This window comes from Phacochoerus africanus, chromosome 2 (genome assembly GCF_016906955.1).
Source record: "Phacochoerus africanus isolate WHEZ1 chromosome 2, ROS_Pafr_v1, whole genome shotgun sequence".
Classification (NCBI taxonomy): Eukaryota; Metazoa; Chordata; class Mammalia; order Artiodactyla; family Suidae; genus Phacochoerus; species Phacochoerus africanus.
The window spans coordinates 14019964-14041199 of NC_062545.1; the positions used below are offsets into that span (position 1 = coordinate 14019964).

General features: G+C 42.3%; 1 protein-coding gene across 13 annotated transcripts in view; it reads left to right on the forward strand.

The window, feature by feature from the left end:
- Positions 1-21236, forward strand: part of SYNE1 (spectrin repeat containing nuclear envelope protein 1) — a 479896-nt gene that overhangs the window by 300537 nt on the left and 158123 nt on the right. For 12 of the 13 annotated variants that reach the window (XM_047769899.1, XM_047769909.1, XM_047769910.1 and 9 more), the window contains 8 exons: positions 239-424; positions 610-732; positions 1205-1387; positions 2454-2597; positions 6660-6854; positions 7946-8086; positions 16085-16252; positions 16464-16625. In XM_047769899.1, coding sequence (XP_047625855.1) covers positions 239-424; positions 610-732; positions 1205-1387; positions 2454-2597; positions 6660-6854; positions 7946-8086; positions 16085-16252; positions 16464-16625 — 1302 coding nt within the window. The remainder of the gene's footprint in view (positions 1-238; positions 425-609; positions 733-1204; positions 1388-2453; positions 2598-6659; positions 6855-7945; positions 8087-16084; positions 16253-16463; positions 16626-21236) is intronic. The other variant, XM_047769904.1, reaches the window with a different exon arrangement.

Consider the following 21236-nt stretch of genomic DNA (forward strand, 5'->3'; position numbering starts at 1 on the left):
TTCTGCAAAAAGGGGGTAAGAGTAAGTGGGGAGCGGGCACAGGGCTGTGAAGGTTAAACCCAATAAGACGCATAGAACCTGCTCAGCACGCCTGGAAAATGTGAATTACTTCTCCTCCCTCCCTCCCTCCGTCTCCCGTCTCGCCATCTCTCGAGAAGCCCGTCTCACTGCACTGTATTGATTACCTTCCCCTCTCTGCCTTCATGTCAACGTCATGACTGTTGATATTTCCCTCTAGACCATGCTAGAAGAATCTGAAGAGATTCACAATGATCTGGAAGCAATGGCTGAGAAATTACAGGCCCTCGATAGCGTGTACCTTACAGAAAAAATGTCTCAGCAAGTGGTGGACCTGGGCCGAGAGACTGAGGAGTTGCGGCAGATGATCAAAATCCGTTTGCAGAATCTCCATGATGCGGCCAAGGTAAACAGAAAAAAACAGTAATTTAAATAGAAAAGTCTCTATCATTTTTTAAAAAATGGTCCTTTTAGAGTAGAGCTGAAGCAATCCCCTCTGCTGAGTCTTCTTGACTGTGATCTTATTCTCCACCCATGACTTTGGACTTCAAGTGCTTCTGTATTGACATGCATGTCGCTCTTACCTTGTAGGATATGAAGAAATTTGAAACAGAGCTCAGAAACTTGCAAGTTGCTCTGGAGCAAGCCCAGACAACCCTGACTTCTCCAGAAGTTGGACGTCTTAGTCTCAAGGAGCAACTCTCTCACAGACAGGCAAGCAAAAATAATTCAGGGAAAATGAGCATGGAGTTATAAATATATATATACCTGTGGCATGTGGAAGTTCTCAGGCCAGGGACTGAACCTATGCCACAGCCGCCACCCAGGACGCTGCAGTGACAATGCCAGGTCTTTAACCTACTGCACCACAGTGGGAATTCCTATATTTTCCAAAAAGAAAGGTTAGGAAGAATACTTTCTAAACTCAGTTATAGTCTTAGCCCTGTATGCATTATTTTAAAAAACATTCCTTGGAAAAATGTTTTTAACTTGTGACAGAGCTATAATTTCATAAATGTCCCTTCTTTATGAACTAAACTATTAAAACATAGAATTTTAAAACATTGTAGAATAGATATTTTAAATAGGAAACATGTATTTCGTATGTACGTATGTCTTCTATAAACGATTAATTTTATATACCATTTTCCAATTTAAACTATGAACTGTGACCTCGCACTTTCAGCATTTGCTGTCTGAGATGGAGTCTCTGAAGCCTAAAGTCCAGGCGGTGCAGATCTGCCAGAGCGCGCTCCGGATCCCCGAGGATGCGGTCACCAGCCTGCCGCTCTGCCACGCTGCCCTGCGACTGCAGGAGGAGGCCAGCCGGCTCCAGCACACCGCCATCCAGCAGTGCAACATCATGCAGGCACGTGCAGCTGGGCCAGCCAGTGTCTGCAGGCGATCCCCAGCCGGCAGAGCAGCAGCAAATGAGTCATGGGAGGCTTTTCTTAGCACTGTGTGGGCTCAGCCATCAAAACACATCCAGAGTGTTAACTGTGTGACAGCTGGTTGTGGTTATATAAAATAAGGACATGAAATGCTATCATTTGCATCACCCACAAAAGTCTGGGGAAAGCTCTATTAAAAATATCCTTCGGTGAAAACTATCTTTCAGCAGTTTTTTATAAAGAACACCTTATGAAGGTGAATTTTTATATTCAATCCTGTATTTCTTACCTCTTATTATCCACCTGAAAATCATCTAGAATCATGCAATACTTTACTGCTAGCATATACTATAGAAATTGTTTTTCAGATTTCAGCTTATTGATGCATTTTATTGCTTGAGATGTACACCTGGCTGTAACTCTTAATCTCGTCACTTAATAAGAGAACAGTTATTTACTAGGAAAAAAAATGACACTCTCTCATATCTCCTTTCAACTGATATTTCATCTGCTTTATCCAAAAACTGTATACATGGGCTCTTATTAAATCATGAATGGTCTATTTGGTCCACGGTACTCGCATTATCTTAAAATCTCTTGGACAGTAAATTCCTGAGGGTACAACATCATAATAATTCATTTTTTAATCCCCTGTTCCAGCGCTTAACTGAGAGCCTTACATAGATACTCAGGATTTCTTTGATGGAACGATGAAATGGTCAGGTTTTCTTGACTGCTTTCTTCTGTGTTCTGGACCATGACCTTGCCTCCTTTAGGACAATAGGGAGAAGAGAAAGGATCTAGCCACTGAATTATTTTCCATCCATCAATAATCGTGACCAAATGTTTTAGAGAGAAGGCTCTGAATTCTCTGAGTAAAGCTGGGATCTGAATTATCCAGGAATTTCCCCCATCATTTCTTTGTTCCTTTGACACATGGGTAAACCTGAGTTACCAACAGTTGTTTGGCAGAATCACTTACACAGTTACTGCTGTAGACAGATAATCATGCGTGTGTGTGTGTTTTTTTTTTTTTCTTCAAAGGAGGCTGTGGTGCAGTATGAACAATATGAGCAAGAAATGCAGCACCTCCAGGAGCTCATAGAAGGAGCTCACAGAGAGATCGAGGATAAGCCTGTGGCCACCAGCAACATCCAAGAGCTGCAAGCCCAGATTTCTCGGCATGAGGTGAGACAAGCAAAGTTCAAGGGCAGGGCATTGTCTTGGAGAATAAGTGGTTGGTTTCTAGCAAATGCAAGAGAAAGATTTTCCCTGTCTGGGGCATAATGCCTTGGGCTCTTGGAGAGCCTCTTTGGCTGTCTTTGCATTTTAAGGGCTATTTTTGCTGATGCTTTCCAAGACCCAGTAGCACGAGACTTCCCCTTGATTCCAAAGCCTCTCTACAAGGCATTCATGGCACATCTCTCTCCACCTGGACCCACCGATTTTCTCCTGGGGAATTCTCACAGCTCACACACCAAAACACACGGTCCTCTCTGCATTTACAGACTGCAACGAACAGCCATGCTCAAAGCCTTGCTGCTTTGCTGGCCCTCTTTAAGAGGAAGGCATATTGTATGTTAAAAAGAAAATCATTTGCTCTTTCACATTTAGGTCATTTCACCTCCTTTTAGCAAAATCAGAGAATGGCCCCTGTGTGTTTTGCTGAGTTCCAGATTATGTCTGTTAGCATCTTCCCCATTTTCAGATGTGCTTCCTTCCTATACCTTTGGCATTGTTCTGACCTGAGGTCTTGGACACCCCTTGTGCAGACCTGGTCTCAGAGATGATACACCTGGCGTGTTCTAGCCCCTTGACACTTAGCAGTGAATTTCCTTTCCTGACCTGTCAGTTCCCATTTACTCCTTCTTTGGGGGCTGTCTTATAGCATCATGAATCTTGGAGAGTGACTGGGGCGGGAGGTGTATTTTATTTCTTTGTGCCAGGAATAGACATTTAGTTTACCCCTCCGTCTGCTCTATTTTAACTTTGATGTCATAGAGCAACAATTTTTCCAAACCAAATATCCGAAAAGGTTCTCAGAAGATTGAATTGTCGCTTTTTAAGGATGGGGAATCACACTGCCGCTCCCTTTTCTAAATGCAATTCTTTAACTTTTTGTCTCATCCAGTACATCAATCACTTACATTTACATATGATTTACAAAATAATGTAAATATCCCACCTACATTTACTCTTACACTGTAGATATCATCTGTGTTAACTATTGGTTTCTCTTATGCCACTAGTTAAATGAAAAGATGTTTTGCAAATATTTGAAACATTGTTTATATTAGTCATGTATTAGACTATATAATACAAAATTCTTTTGAAACTTTTTTTTTTTTTGGTCTTTTGAGGACAGAACCCACGGCATATGGAGGTTCCCAGGCTAAGGGTGAAATTGGGGCTGTAGCTGCTGGCCTACCCCACAGCCACAGCAATGTGGAATCCGAGCCACGTTTGCAACCTACACCACAGCTCATGGCAAGGCCTGATCCTTAACCCCCTGAGTGAGGCCAGGGATCGAACCCATGTCCTCATGGATACTAGTTGGGTTCCTTAAACACTGAGCCATGATGAGAACTCCTGAAACTATTTTTAATATCATTTTGTAAGCTCCAGAATTTTGTTGTAACAACTCTTCCATCAAAGTACAGAAAATATTTTTTAAAATCTTGTCTGGAATAACAATAATGATCATTACTATAGTTTTTTGTTGTTGTTGTTAGTTTTATGGTTTTTTAAAAAAAATTCTTAAAGTTTTTATTTTATCTTTTGCAACAACCCTGTGAAGTAAGGTTTTTTTCTTTTTTCTTTTCTTTTATCATCTCGCTTTTACTGATAAGAAAAGAGAAACTGATTTTTAGAATGACTTCCTGAGCTTCCAGATCTAGGAATTGATAGAAACTAGATTTTCTAATCTGGTTTGGCTTCAACTTGGGTGATTTTTCCACTGCAGCCGAAACACCCTGGGCTGCCCCCTTGCATAAAAGAGAAGAATGAATGGTGGTTGAGGAGAATAAATGACTTGCCCAAGGTCACCGCAGAGCCACTCGGCACAGTCGGCCACAGAGTGTCCTCTGGCTGCTGTTCAGTGATCTTGTTCATTTTGTCACATTTTCTCCTCCCCGTTCTAAACATCCGTGTAGGCACGTGTTAGCTTTGTCATGTGATTTAGATTACATTTTCATATTTACAATGACGTAGTCCTGTGCAAGGCTCATTGTATGTGGAAAACAAACACAGGAAGGAAAGCGATGCATGAGAAAAGCCCGATTTATAACATACAACTTCGGAAGGATGCTCTTGCTTGTATTTGCAGTCTACTTTTAATGGAATTTCAATCTTGAAGTGAGGCTCATTCCAGACTACATAACTTTAACTCACAAGAATAACAGATAATTTATCTCTAAGGAATTCACATCTTTTTACCATAAGTTTTCAAATGTTGCCTCTAACTTGAAAAAATTATCCCGTCACCTTTAAATCGTAGGAGAGACTGCTCAGGGCCCTCACTTTCATGGGTGCAGGAGACTATCTGCAGAAGGTGGCTTTCCCCAGAGCAGCCGCTGTACCTGAAATTCCCACCTGTATGCTCACCCTTTATAACTGTTTTCAGAAATACACAGCAAAAAAATTACATATGTTTCCTGAGAATGGGGAACACATTAGCCCATTAGTGCTCCATTTAAATTGAGCAGATTTGGAGTTCCCATCCTGGCTCAGCAGTTAATGAATCTGACTAGCATCTGTGAGGACACAGGTTCGATCCCTGGCCTCGTTCAGCAGGTTAAGGATCTGGCATTGCTGTGGCTGTGGTGTAGGCTGGCAGCTACAGCTCTGATTAGACCCCTAACCTGGGAACCTCCGTATGCCACGGGAGCGACCCTAGAAAAGGCAAAAAGACAATAAATAAATAAATACATAATCCTGTACTTCTATACTAGAAAGAAGACAGGCTGCAGGCTAGGTTCTGCTGGATATTTTCCCTTCTACTCAGTCAGTTTGCATTGGGGAGGAAAAACAAAATGACAGCAATAACAACAAAATGGGGTGTGTGTGTGTGTGTGTGTACATATACACATATACACACATATACCATTTTGTTGCTGTCGTTTTGTTTCTGAACTTCAAAGCTCTGGTTCAAATGTCAAGTTCAAAGCTAGTTTGAGTGTGTATACACACACTCATGTTAAAGACTGTCACAAAATGTGTTTTGTATAAATACTAAATGACAGCTTTTCAGGCCAAGGAGCCAAAAGGAATAGAAAAAAGTAGTGGTTTTCTACTTTTAGGATTAATGTTTTTGTTTCCTTGAAAGTGGAAAAAAAGTTAATGTTTTCATCTTCATTTTTTAACTAATGTATGCATTTTTAAGCAAGAAAGTAAAAATTTAACATTTTATAATTACCTTTTAAAATTATTTTAGAAATTTTAATATTTTTGATTTTTAATAGCTATGTGCTGTTCAGAATATATTTTCAATGCGCTCTTGGTAAAAATGTAAAAATCTCTACCTCTCAAAACAATTTCTTTCAACAACAAATGAATTTAAAAGCCATTAAAATTGAACTTCAAATTCAAAGCTCTAGTATGAGGCATCAGAAGCATTTAAGGCATGGTGGAGTATGTGAGAGAAAATTTCACGAGTGCACAAAATTTTATTTTGTGAGTAATCTGCAAAAAAAGGGGGGGTTCATATGCAATATTTAACTTACCTGCACAAAAAAAGTCCCCAGGGTCACAGGAATTCACAAGCAGTTTACATTGTTACATGCCTGTCACAAATGACTGCTCTATTTGACATATTTGGGTGGTAAGAGCTGAGCATTGCATTTTTCGAAGTTTTAGTCATCACATGACCTAATTTCCATGGCATGAACCATCTGGCAATTTCAGATTCCTTGGGCATTTTCAAGAAACTTGCCAGTCCTTAAGGTTACGTAAAGTCCCAAATCGGGCCGGAGCATCTCTCCGGCTTCGAATCCCCGGGGCAGCCGGGCGTCGTTCCCCCGCCCCGCCGGCCGCGGCGCCCCTTCCGGGCCCCGCCGCGCGGTGGTCTGGCTCGGGGCGCGCGGCAGCCGGGCTCCTCGCTCGCACCGTCCACATCCTGCCTCCCCGCCGCTCCGTCTGGCGCAGCTCTGTGATTTCATTGGCCAGGCCCGGAGGAGGATGAACGCTACTAGTTCTGTTTCCTTCTGATGCTGTTCTGACACACGGAGGGGCGGGGGGGAAATGTTTCCTCAGGAGCTGGCTCAGAAAATCAAGGGCTACCAGGAGCAGATCGCCTCTCTGAACTCCAAGTGCAAGATGCTGACCATGAAAGCCAAGCACGCCACCATGCTGCTGACGGTGACCGAGGTGGAGGGGCTGGCGGAGGGGACGGAGGACCTGGACGGGGAGCTCCTCCCCGCGACCTCGGCCCACCCCTCTGTGGTCATGGTAAGTAAGGGTCAAGGCCGGTTTGCTGGACGCCTCCGGGCGCTCTCTTCTGACTGTCCCCTGGCTGATGGCTCCAGGCTCCTCTCCGTGGCTTGGTTTAGGGAGCAGTGGTAGGTCTTGAGGGTGAGAATTGGGGAACAGTCCCCTTAACTCTCTGATTACATTTGGACCAAGGCCAATCCTTGACACTGTAAACAGTGCCACTTGAAATGAAGCCATTTGTTTGGGAGTCCTGAATTACTTCGTGCTGAAGGTCGGCCCTGTGTTTGCTTATAATTTAGCAATAATACAGGAGGCTCTGAGCTTCAAAAAAAAAAAATCCTTTTGCACAGTTTTCTGGTTTTCTGGGGGAGGGGAGAATCATGCTACACATGTTTTGTGTGTGTTTTTCCAGCTAAAGCAATGACTGACTAGGTATGGTTGTGTATGCTCGTGTATAAATGTTTAATGAAAGAGAGATGACAAGTCGTTATTAGAAAAATAAGAAAATAGAAAACCCAAAGTTTAGCTGTGGATTCGAACAAATAAGTTCCATTAATTTCTCTCTGCAGCATTACTTCCCCATCACTTTGCATCTAGAATGCATCGATTATTTTGTAGCTCAGTGTTTTCTGGTGCTGTATATTTTCCACACATAGGTACTGTGCTGTGGGTAGTATATAACCATATGTGGACTCTTCTGGTGATATATTATTTGGGGTGCATTTATCTCAATAAAATATTTGGAATTGGAAATATCAAAAAAGACCAAGCTTGATTTCATAGACCCTTCTCTCATTTGTATGATTTTAATAGTTATTTGTAAAGATACAAACAATGGAGAAAAGGAAAATAAAGGAATATTTAATCAGCAACAAAACTCTGTCATGTAGCATGCATCCCCTACCCCTGTTTGTTTTGCAAACGGCCCCTAGCATCATAGTCACATGAAAACTTTCAAATAGCAACACAGAATTTGTATGTAAATTTGGGTCTCAATAACTCTAACTTCTGTTGTATAATTATCTCTGTTTTGACCTGTGCCTGACCAGGCCTCTTGTTAACATAGCTAACTGATTTTCATGTCCTTTGGGCAACATTTTATGGGACAGATGACTGCAGGTCGCTGTCACACTTTGCTGTCACCTGTCACTGAGGAGTCTGGGGAGGAGGGAACCAACAGTGAGATTTCTTCTCCACCTGCCTGTCGCTCCCCTTCACCTGTGGCTAATACAGAGGCTTCTGTTAATCAGGTACCACCCACTTGACATTGCTCTAAGATATCTGAAGGGATGCAGGACTCCATTCTCTGTTCTCATTGGATCGTGGGTGTGCGTTTTTTGGACCTCAAGAAACACACCATTAAGTGCAATAGTTGCACGAACTGTGATTGTCATGTGAGACCAATACTGGCTTAGCCCGCCAACTCCTCTCCTGAGCGACTAAAATGAGATGAGCAAAAATTAGGTCATGGAAATTATAGCTGGAGAAGGCCCTGCTTTAAGGCTTCTTGGCTTTGGTTTCTAACAGCTGTCTGTAATGGAGTACTGCATCCTAACAGAAGATGAAATGTTTGCGTGGCCATTGTAAAATAACGTGCTTCTATTGCTGTTTTAACATTCACTGAGCATAGTGTTGACACCAGCTCAGATTTTGAAAAGATGGAAAATTTATTTTTCTTTATTTAATTTTTTTTGTCTCTTTGCCTTTTGAGGGCCGCTCCCGCTGCATATGGAGGTTCCCAGGCTAGGGGTCTAATCAGAGCTGTAGCCACTGGCCTACACCGCAGCCACAGCAACTCGGGATCTGAGCTGTGTCTGCAACCTACACCACAGCTCACGGCAACGCTGGATTCTTAACGCACTGAGCAAAGTCAGGGATCGAACTGCAACCTCATGGTTCCTGGTTGGATTCGTTAACCACTGAGCCACGACGGGAGCTCCAGAAAAGATGGAAAATTTATGATCGCTATGTGAGACTTTTTTTTTTTTATTTACTGTCAACCACTTGAAAGGCTGTCTGTTAGTATATATATTGGAATGCCTAAGTAGCTCTGAATTTTCTTAATTTTCAATAATCAAATTTTATTTCCTATAAAATGGGGACAAGGGAGTTCTCTGGCGGCTCATGGATTAAGGATCAGGCATTGTCACTGCTGCTGTTTGGGTCGCTGCTCTGTAGCAGGTTTGATCCCTGGCCTAAGAACTTCCACATGCTGCAGGCACAGCCAAAAACAGACTCAAAAATCGGAACAATACTTTGTTATGAGGTGACTTTTAGTGTACATTATATTAAATAGAGATTATACTAAATTAAATACTTCAAAAAATTGTCATAAAAATGTTGGATAGAAAACAAAAAAGATGCTTTAATGATAACTAAAACTGTTTTATTTTTAAAATTAATTAATTAATTAATTTTTGGCTTTTTAGAGCTGCGCCCGTGGCATATGGAGGTTCCCAGGCTAGGGGTCTAATTGGAGCTGTAGCCACTGGCCTATACCACAGCCACAGGCACGGGGGATCCGAGCCACGTCTGCAACCTATACCACAGCTCACGGCAATGCTGGATCCTTAACCCACTGAGCAAGGCCAGGGATCGAACCCAGAACCTCATGGTTCCTAGTTGGATTCGTTAACCACTGCGCCGCAACAGCAACTCCAGCAGGAGCTTTTAAAATAGGATTTCTGCGTTAAAGAGAATCCATCAACCCCTCCCCCCCAAAAGGGAAAATAAAATGAAGGAAGAATAAAATAAGACAATTTTTTGGTAAAAATCTATGTCGCTTTAAGGAAGGTATTGATTCATCAAGCACATTGTGAGTACCTGACGGTCATGAAATCTTGTGCTGGGTTCCAGAGATGTAACAAAGAAAGAGACAGAGGTGGCCCCTGTCTTCAAGCACCTTATAATCTAGAGAAAGGTGGCCATGAGGTGAATCATAACGAAAGTGATGAGAGGAAATTAAAAAAAATAATAAAAAGGAGAAGTCCACAGTATTCTGGAGAATTTGGGAAATTGTCCTCCAAATTCTGATTTTAAAACATGAATTGCTCATTTTTTGATGATGTGTTCTTTCCTGTGGTCACAGATGTCATTGAAATCATAGAAATACGGCTAGAGTCAGCTTTTTTACTGTGTAGGAAAAATGTATCCCATATAAGGTGCCTAATGCTCTTGAAATTTTCACATTGAACAATGGACATTGACTTTCGGGCTGACACTATGGGAAGAATAGCCCTTTCCTAAAGTTAGAAGTCTCAGTGCTACATCTTATGAAATGTCTTTCCATGTGCATGGGAAACTGTTCTGTAAATGATCAGATATGCAAGCATTTTTATTATGATTCTTTTAACTGTCAAGCTCAATCCAATCCCAGAATGATGAGCAAAATCGTGCTTTGTCTTGATCTCATTTTGACCCTGTCTCCTATAACACAGGAAAAATCAGTTTAAGTTACATTATTAGTTTAACATACTTGTATATGGTACTGCAAGTTTGGGGCGGGGGGAATCTTTATTTCGTTGATAGCAAACAGCTACACTCCAGAAAACTGTTAGAAGCAAAAGTATTAATGCTTGATGTTACACAAATCAACCCCTCATTACAGCCACGCATTATTTCTGGCCAGTGATGTAAGTCAGAGGAAAAGGAACAAATCCTGCAACAGGGTCAGCGCTGCTTGGATTTACAAAATTTTCTCTAGACACTGAGAACATTTAGAGTTCCCATACATTCCCACTGGCAGATTCAGAACACCGTATGGAATGTGCACAGCTGTTTCCAGGAGCAGCCAAATATAACAGCTTTATAAAATCGCAGCTGTTATAAAAAGGCTGTGTGCTTGCTGCTCCTGTAAGTAGATCTCCATTATATAACGAAGCAATGCCCCCGCAGTCAGGGTGTTCAGTCTCTGACAGTAGCTATTAGCTGAAATGTGATAACAGTTTAGTTTACTTGGGGATAGAAATAACGAGGCAGCCCCAGAACTTGCGGCAGGCTTCTGGATCCTATTAAAAGCGAGCCAAGACTTGGGCTCCTCAGAAGAGTTGGAGGAAGTAGAAGTTTGCAAAGAGGGTAGTATAGTGGATAGAACCCCCAGGCTCCAGGCAAAGTTCAGCTTTTCTTCCTCTAAGCTGAGAGTCTCTGCAAAGTCCCTCAGTCCCCTCATTTGTCCTGGGAAACAATGCCACTTAATTTATGAAATCGTGAAAGTTGAATCTGATGTTAATTTTAAAAGTACCTTTTAGATTGGAAAATGCCGATCAAAGGGTAGCTGTGGTTTTCCAAATTGAATTCCTTAGGAATCTGCTGAACAATAAGCTCTCCTAACTTAAGCACATAAGTAACAAGAGATGTGTTTCTAAAGGTGGCCCCTCACTATGCCAAATACTGCCTTTATCGAAGAGTTATAGGACTGATCCCTTTTATTGAATGTATGTCCTCAGAAAGATGTGTTATTAATCTACAAAAAGTGATACATTTTCAAATTATTTTCGGAAACCAGGAGTTGTCATTCCTAATAGGCTGTGCACGTGTGCATGCATGCATACAAGTCAGAAAAAAGATTTTGTAACAAATTTATTTTATTCTTCTGGAGGAGAACCTTCTTTATTTCTAATAGAATATTTAATGTAAAATGTTTACATTTGGAGTTCCCATCATGGTGCAGTGGAAACAAATCCGACTAGGAACCATGAGGTTAGAGGTTGAATCCCTGGCCTTGCTCAGTGAGTTAAGGATCCGGCGTTGCCATGAGCTGTGGTGTAGGTTGCAGATGTGGCTTGGATCCGGCATGGCTGTGGCTCTGGCATATTAGACCCCTAGGCTGGGAACCTCCATATGCCAAGGGTGCGGCCCTAAAAAGACAAAAAGACAAAAAAATAAAATAATAAAATAAAATAGAAATAAAATGTTTACATTAAAGCAGCATCGTGCTTGTCCTTGTGGTAGTTAAAAGTACTGCCTTCCAAGAGTACCCATTGTGGCTCAGTGGAAACAAATCCAACTAGTATCCATGAGGTTATGAGTTCTATTCCTGGCCTTGCCCAGTGGGTTGGGGATCTGGTGTTGCTGTGAGCTGTGGTGTAGGTCGCAGACACAGCTCAGATCCAACGTTGCTGTGGCTCTGGCATGGGCCGGCAGCTGCAGCTCCATTTAGACCCCTGGCCTGGGAACCTCCATATGCTGAGGGTGTGGCCCTAAAAATCAAAAACAGAAACAAACAAAAAATAGTACTACCTTCATGTATACAAAATGATAACGTTTACAAAAGTGCTTTTACACATGCAATTTTTTAATGAATGCCTGTGCCTGCCTGTTACTTGCCAAACCCTCCATGATATCCTCAGGGTCAAAGACACTGTCACAGTTTTTAAGGAACCCATTGATAGTCTGGATGAGTGCAGGCAGATGAATCCTGTGAAGTGGGACCAGCGCTGTAGTGGTGGGAAGCACAGTGTTAGGGAAAGACACAGAGAAAGTGCCTCACCAAGGCTGGAGTTCCCTGGAGCAAGGATGCCCCTCTCTCTTTAGTTTTAATGCAGGGCGAGTTAGGCACAATTGGGGTGCACTCCAGTGATGCCCGATTAGATGGGAGTTTTTAGGCAGAAGGAAGCAAATGTGGGAAGTCTTTCAGGCAGCACGCAGGAGAATGGTCCATGAAGGCAACTTGCAAGTACTATCAGTAGAGTTGGACAAACGTAGATTTGGAGGCTGAGGTGGGACAGGGAAGCTGAGTGGGATCCAGGAAACACATCTTGATGGACCTTGAATGCCACATCAAAGGATCTGAACTTTGTCCAGAAGCTAATGCTTAACCACGGAAGGAATTTAACTGAACACTCTGCACAGAAATGTGTTTTAGAACAGGTCATTCTGGATCAATGTGGACAGGAGAATGGAGATGGACATACCCAGAATCAGGGAAGTTAGTGATGGACAAAGGTTGTACACTCTGATGCCTGGTCCAGCCTGGTGATGTAAATGAGAGAAACAGCAAGAGGACACAGGGACCTGGACAGCGCTTCCCCCATGAACATGAATGAGGCAGCCTCTCCTCTGTTAGAATTACTGTGGCCACGAGGACACAGTCCTGTCTTGCCTCCCTTCCCAATGTGCAAGAGAAGCAGGAATGAATTGGGATTCTTATGAAAGCTGCCTGTCTCAATGAAGAGAAATTTTCAACAATTTAAAACGCTTTTGTCCCCAAGCTAAATGTATACAGGCTAGAGGCAACCTGCAGGCTGCCTCATTTGCAACCTGAGAATTAGAATGTTGTTGCTGTAATGTGAACTTGAACCAGTGCTTTGGCAAGGGTATAGAACTTCATCCTTACATAAAGCAGTGGATGGTAAGGGAGAGAAGAAATAGAGAATAAATCCAAGGTTAGGTCATTAGAAGTTCCATTTACTGAAAGATGGATAATACTTTATCATTTTTTCCTAAATCCATTTTTCATCTTAGACTTTTTTTTGATACCTTGTGTTTGAGGAGACTGTAGGCTAAACAGGTACAACTGGGTATGTGAGTCTGGAGCTTATAAATACAGCAATATTTAAGGATGAGTGTCAAAAACAAACTGCAAAAGAAAAAGATTGACAAGAGAGCTGAGAGGAGAACAGAGGTTAAAAGGAAAGTGTTTCCAAAAAGTGATGGTCATTGGGATTGAATGCCAGTCAGGGACCAAGCAAAAGAAGCTCTGAAAAATCATCATTTCATATCATGGAAAAGAGCCACTGATGACTGAGGCCAGAGCACTTTCAGTTGAGTCACTAGAATCAAAGCCCAACCGGGCCCTTGGAAGTGGACCGAGGGTGAGAAAGTGAACAGATGAAGTGTACCCTACCATTTGCAGAAACTGGATTATGAAGCAAAGGGAGCAAAGGAAGAAATGCTGGCTACGAATGTGTGTGCAAATGTCTGTATGTGTGACAAGCCTTCAACTTGTGATGGGGCGCACTTTCTAACCTATGACATCCTACAAGAAGAGAATCAAAGAGAGTGTGTGTAGGTGTTTCCAGGTGGAAGAGATTTGACTCTATGAGGAGAAAGTCAGTGGAGAGGGAGGCAGTGCTGATGGACCAAGATCCTTGAAATGGCAAAGGTGGGGGAGGTTGCGGAAGTCGGCAAGAGGGTCGTCCTTAATCAAGAGGACCAGAAAGAGTGAGATAGAGGTGAGTCAATATAGACAGACTTGAAAATTTGTGGGAGTCTCTATCTGCTCAATGGCTTTGAGAATGTGTGTGTTTATGTGTGCACATGCATTCTGGAAGGAAAAGTTGGATTGAGTCATGGTTGGGGTTTTCCAAGTGGCTGAAGCAGAGGTTAAAGGGGCACAGGAAACGGAGGTGTTGGCAAGAGAAGGCTTTAAATAAATCAGACACAGCCAGAAATACACTCGGGGGAATCCATTCGGTGATGACAGCCTATCTTGTTCAAGGGGCGGAAGTGGGTGAGGACGAATGGCTATGAGCCTGTCAAGGACTTGAAAATACCAAGATAATCTATTAAAGATAAGTGACAGGAATGAAAAGGACCCAATCTCCTTGTTCCAGTGTCATCAGTTAATGTTGGGGGCTTACCTGGAAGCCCTGGCAACTGCAGTGAGAGGGGAGAAGATCTCACAGCCACTCAAACATCACTTTCTTTAATCTTTGAAACCACCTTTGTGTTGTGCGGGTGAGGGAGCCGATGCGTGAGATGCAAGTGACTTGCTCCAATCCTTCAGCTACTTAGGAGGAGAATTTCAACTGGAGTCTCAGGAGCCCTGACTCCTCTGCCCTTGGCAGACCTTCAAGACACCAGGCTCTTTCCTGCTCTCGCCCTGGTTTCTGGGGCATCTGGGGCCTTCTTCAATATTTTTTGCCAACATTATTATCAATAAGTCTCAAATTTTTTATCTTTGTACAATTGCAAAAGTAGTGAACTTTATGATAGCAATTCCCAGAATATAAACATTACTCCCCAGTTCACTGTCTATAAATATACGGCTAAGCATAGAAACAGTGAAAAACATACAAAATATGTATCTGGATAGAGTAGATTCCATTATCAATACTAATAAAATATGTAATGTTATTATTACCCAAGAAATTAAAAACATACAAAAGCCTCATTTTTCAGCATTTACTTTATTTCTTATGTACTTGCAGGAATCGAATCGAAGGAACCCTCTTTATTCTTTGTTTCTTAGAGTGGTTTTAACTTTCCCATTACATTTCTCCGGACTTAATATTAAAATGTTTCAATTCCGTGAATAATAAAACTCACTAATATTGAAGATCTGGCTGTATCTGAAAAAAAAAACCACGACATTCTGTAGATTTGATCTTATTTAAATCAAGTACTTTTTTAAATCATTCAAAACTTGTTGGAGTTCCTGTCGTAGCTCAGTGGTTAACGAATCCGACTAGGAACCATGAGGTTGTGGGTCAATTCCTGGCCTCACTCAGTGGGTTAAGGATCCGGCATTGCTGTGAGCTGTGGTGTAGGTCGGCAGCTGTAGCTCCGATTAGACCCCTAGCCTGGGAACCTCCGTATGCTGTGGGTTCAGCCCTAAAAAAAAAAAAAAAAAAAAAAAAAAAAAACCACCTTGTAAACCAACCATAATGGAAAAATAAAAATCGTTTAAAAAATAAATAAAATTATTCAAAACCTTAATCAGTACATTCAACAATTTTTTTTTCTTTTTTCTTTGTATGCCTGCATCTGCGGCATGTGTATGTTCCTGAGCTAAGGGTTGAATCAGAGGCAGCTGCCAACCTAAGTCACAGCCACTGCGACACTGGATCCTTAACCTGATGAGCAAGGCCTGCGATGGAACCCACACTCTCAGGGACACTACGTTGGGTTCTTAACCCCCTGAGCCGCAACCTGAATTCCAAATTAAACAGCATGCAAATAGATCATTTAGATTCTCTTTTTTTGCTATACTGGTTAATCAGTCTTTAAATGCGTATACCACTTAAATCCTTTGTATTTCCATTTTACCAAATATAAGTAGGAATGAGTTTTGGCAACTTGATATTGATAAATTAATTTTTTTTGGTATGAAGTGAAATTCTAAAATAACTACAGTGTACTTTGATGTGACCTCCTTGTCACAAGGGTTATCTGACCTCGATGCTTGGTGTAGCCCCCTGGGACGGGTACAAATCCTAAACCTTTTCTCCACATGGCAAGTTGTACCCAGAACATGACCTTAAACTTTGTCTTCCTCCTGAATCCAACACCTGTGCTTTTTGCCACAGGACATCGCTTATTACCAAGCCTTGTCTGCAGAGAGGTTGCAGACAGAAGCTGCCAGGATCCCCCCCAGCACATTGCCCTCACGGGAGCTCTACGAGCCGGGACTGGAGCCATTGGCTACTGCTAAACTGGATGATTTGCAGCGCTCTTGGGAAACCTTAAAGAATGTGGTAGGTCTTCCAAATGCGGAATTATTTAGCCCACCAGGCCCCGATTACTGGAGCGACAGACTTGTGAAATAAATGCATAATGTCTCCACATCCCAGGGACAGTTGGATACCCTCTGTTGGGTCACGGAGGAAAAGCAGTGAGGAAAGAAGTGTCGTAATCTAGACGATAAGGGGCTGGGGAGCATTTGGTAATATCCCTTTTCTGCTTTAGATCAGCGAAAAGCAGCGCACACTCTATGAAGCGCTGGAGCGCCAGCAGAAGTACCAGGACTCCCTGCAGTCCATCTCCACGAAAATGGAAGCCGTCGAGATGAAACTCAGCGAGAGTCTTGAGCATGGCAGGAGTCCAGAGAGCCAGATGGCCGAACACCAGGTAAAAATAGCCATGACCTCAGTTTCCTGCAGGATGGAATCCATGCGGTCTTCTGGATTGGCCGGCCAAGCACGCCTTTGAGAGAGCTGGCTGGCGTTTTTTAACGTAGCAGTTGTGACAGAGGAAACAAGACTCCAGCAAAGGGATTGTTTCCACGTTGCTTTAGGGAGGGATCTAAGGGGGGAAGAAAGGAATTCAGACCCTGGTGTTGCTACTTTACACAAAGTGTTTTCCCCTTAAACTGCCACCTTATTTTTATTCTGTTTTGAACCAGTGTTTTAAGCCATGTCTACCTTCTGTGGATATTGGTTTTTTTTCCTTTTTAATATTTAACATTTATTAACTACTATGATTCAGGGGCCTTTTTTTTTTTCCCGATGCTTTTTAGGGCCACACCCAGGGCACATGGAGGTTCCCAGGCTAGGGGTCAAATCGGAGCTACAGCTGCCAGCCTACACCAAGCAGGCCACATCTGCACCCTACACCACAGCTTACGCCAATGCCGGATCCTTAACCTACTGAGCAAGGCCAGGGATCGAACCTGTATCCTCATGGGACTAGTTGGATTCGTTTCTGCTGAGCCTCTATAGGAACTCCCTGTGAGTACTGTTGTTTGAAGAAACAGCTAGTAGGTGCCCTCAGGTCCCCTTTTCACTTAAGAAAATAACTTGCAGGCATCTGTGGGCAAAGAAGTAGTTGAAGAATAATGGGTACCAAGGCAAAATCTTGTGCTTGTGCCAGACTTGGATCATTCTTGAAGAGGGAAACTAGACAGCATTTCTGCAGCATGTGAGAAACAGAAATGATTACATTAGCCTAACTCATATATTGTTAAAAATGCACCGTTTATTGTCTTTTTTTTTTTTTTTTTGTCTTTTTGCCATTTCTTGGGCCACTTCCACAGCATATGGAGGTTCCCAGGCTAGGGATCCAAACGGAGCTGTAGCCGCCGGCCTACACCAGAGCCACAGCAACACAGGGTCCGAGCTGTGTCTGCGACCTACACCACAACTCATGGCAACGCCGGATCCTTAACCCACTGAGCAAGGCCAGGGATCGAACCTGCAACCTCATGGTTCTTAGTCGGATTCGTTAACCACTGAGCCACGATGGGAATTCCTGGTTTTTTTTTTTTTTGAACATACCTGTGGCATGTGGAAGTTCCCAGGCCAGGGACTGAACCCAAGCCACAGCAGTGACAACACCAAATTGTTAACGGTTAGGCCACCAAGGAACTCCCAAAAATGCATCAATTTAAAATGCATGCTGGAGTTCCCTGGTGGCCTAGCATTGGCACTGCTGTGGTGCTGGTTTGATCCCTGGCCTAGGAATTTCCACATACCATGACTGTGGAAAAAAAATTAAATGAATGCTAAGAAAGTGCCTAGACTAAAATATGGTTAATGATGTAGCAACATTATCAGGTGTGCTATTAATGTACCACCAGGTGTAACTGGGTCCAAGTGCCACCTAAGTATTCAGTCACCTAAATATTCAGTAATCATGGTCCAGGAAAATGCTGCCTCCACCTGACCAGAACTCAGGAGCAGCATGTAGCAACTTTATCAAAGTCAGAGGAAGAGGAAGATATTTTTAGGTGCAAATTAAGAGCTATAAAAGCAGGTATGATGTATGTATCAAATACTGGGACATTTATCAGATTTAAGAGTGAAACTCTATACTTTTACCTTTCCTCTACTTAAAATCTTTATATTCCAGGATAACCTTGGAATACCTTGCTTGTTTATATGTGTCATCTAAGATTAAATTGCACTCTTTTACAATAAAGGATCTTGCGGTATAACACAAAGCTGAGAACATTTCATCTAGAGACAGCAGCGTATTGAGAAATAGTGGTTTCAGGTTTTTGACACATTTGTAACTTCGTTAAGATAGAGATCAGAGTGTATAGCATCTATTATTAGGCCTTATTTTGGTAAAATGACCTTCTGTGGGTCTTTTTGCTTTCCTAAAGTCATCCGTCGTCCATCTGGCCTGAGACTGGTGCTTTAAAAATATAAAATTAAAGTGAACCTTCATTGTACAACTACAAATGTAATAAATTGGTTGAGCAATAAAAATCAAATAAATAATAAAATAGAATGAACCTTTGTTTACCTGGATCAAACCAAGGACTTAGCTCCCTACTAGCAGGCAGTGTTCCCCGGAGCACTGCAGTCCTCTCTAACTGGTGCTCAGGTTGTCTAATTGTTACCAGCCACCTCATTGTCACCTGGAGGGGTTGGTTCCTTAGCCCCCCAGGAAGCTCACTGTCTGCCCACCCCACCCCCTAACCTGTTCTTCACTGTACCTGGAGAGACAAGAGAACTTTCATCCATTTGGTTATAATTTCCTTTCAGCAACCAAAAGAGATTTGGCATAAACTATCCAAAGTCTGGATTCGACTGAATTGGAGTCTCACAGGTTCAGATTATCAGAAGCCCATGTTCCAGGAGGGGGTTCACAGACTTTGACTCTCTCTCCACTTTTGGGTACTTTCAGGTCACCCTCTGCCTTTGTTCAGGGCTCATCATTCTTGCGAGCCAGGTGACAGGCCACAGCTCCCAAAGACCTTTCACCAGGTCCCACAGGATTTGGGGACTATGAAAGCAGGATCCTGGTGGTCTGCTTTGCCTTCCAGAGTTCCTAATTAAAATGCAAATTAGCTCCCAATCACCAGCAACACCCTACCTCTCAGGCATTGGCGTGAAAACACACAAACTGAATGTAGAGCAAAATTATTATTTTATTCAAGAGACTTAATAGAGAAAACTCAAAATGACATATTAATGCTAAGTATCATAAATTATAAATAAACCTCTGACTTTTCTTGTAATTAAGGCCAACCACTTGACTTTTGTCCCTTTCTAAAATGGGAATGGTAATCTGACAATTATAGCAGCCAGGAGATGTAGCTAATTCTATGATTACCCATCATTTGAGCTTAGCAATTATACTAATGCTCTAATTAGAGAGAACATTACAAATAATGTATAATTATTTATAATCTATAATGTAGCATCATAAATCTAACATTTCCCATCTGACCTACTTTAGCTAACTTTTGCTGTCTGTACCTAAATTCTACAAATTCTGGGACAGAGCTGCCCACATGAAAACCTAGTGGCATCACAATGTCTAAATTGGTTCTTGGCTTCTGGAATGATATTTTAAAAATCTCAAGTAACATACGAGTTTTCTGGTGGCTCAGCAGGTTAGGAATCCGGTGTCCTCACTGCTGTGTCTCAGGTCACTGCTGTAGCTCAGGTTCTGTCCTTGAACCTGGAATTTCTGCATGCCACAGGTGCAGCCAAAAATAAATAAGTAAATAAATAAATAAAAGATAAAAATCTCAAGCAATGTAGAATTACTCTTTCTAAATTTCAACAGAATGTGGGTGAGAAAGTCCAGGATGCTTTTTGTACTTTTTAAAAATTAATAAAAAATACTTCAATTGTTATTTTTTTCCCCCAACACTCTCTTGGAAGTATTAATGTTTCTTTAAAGAGCTAATCTAATTCCTACATTTTACATCTAAATACTTGTCTATATCTACTGAATTTGGGTGGAGTGCTGTGCCTTTCCTGTTACCCTCTTTAAATTGTACAATAGGCTTAATTTTAAGACTTTAGTGTAGTTCATAAGCTGACCTGTGGCTGTGGTTCTGAGTGTTAAGCCCTCTAATTGGAACCTTCGTTATCCTGAGCAGCTAATGCTTCGTGGGCCGGTGTTGTCTTTGCCACACCCAGACTTAATCACGGTTAGCAGCCAGAGCTCTGAGGTTATTTTGATTCTGTTTCTTTAACCTATAGAACAACTCAACGTTTACAATGAACCATGCTGACATAGGTAGTTCTGAAAGTCACAGTGAAATTCCCCTTCACCTTTGGTGTTGCAGCGGACATGAGCTCCAAGTTCTCCCCAGAGTAAGTCGTTTCAGAAAAGCCCAAGGTACTTCTCTAAACCACAAATGTGCCATGCACATGTCCTCCTTGTAAAGACAAGTCAGAAACCCAAAGAGGTACATTTCATGTCCTCTCCTTAATTTTGAGTTGCATGTAGGAAAGCAGCTGGCCACCAGCTGAGACAGAGAGACAGAGTTACAGGGTGAAGACATATATGCCTGCCGGATCCTTTTTTTTTTTTTTGTCTTTCTGCCTTTTCTTGGGCTGCTCCCACGGCATATGGAGGTTCCCAGGCTAGGGGTCGAATCGGAGCTGTAGCCGCGGGCCTACGCCAGAGCCACAGCAACGCGGGATCCGAGCCACATCTGCGACCCACACCACAGCTCACGGCAACACCAGATCCTTAACCCACTGAGCAAGGCCAGGGATTGAACCCACAACCTCATGGTTCCTAGTTGGATTCGTTAACCACTGCACCACAAGAGCTCCTTGTTTGTTTGTTTTAATTGAAGTGAAATTCACGTCATATGAAATTAACCATTTTAAAGTGTACGGTTCGGTGGCTTTTAGTACTTTCACAATATCATATGATCACCCTGTCTGTCTGGTTTCAAAACATTTACATCACCACCAGAGAAAACCCCACCCCGACCCCAGTAAGCTTGGCTGCTGGATCCTGAAGTTAAAAGCTATAGCGTCCTTCCAA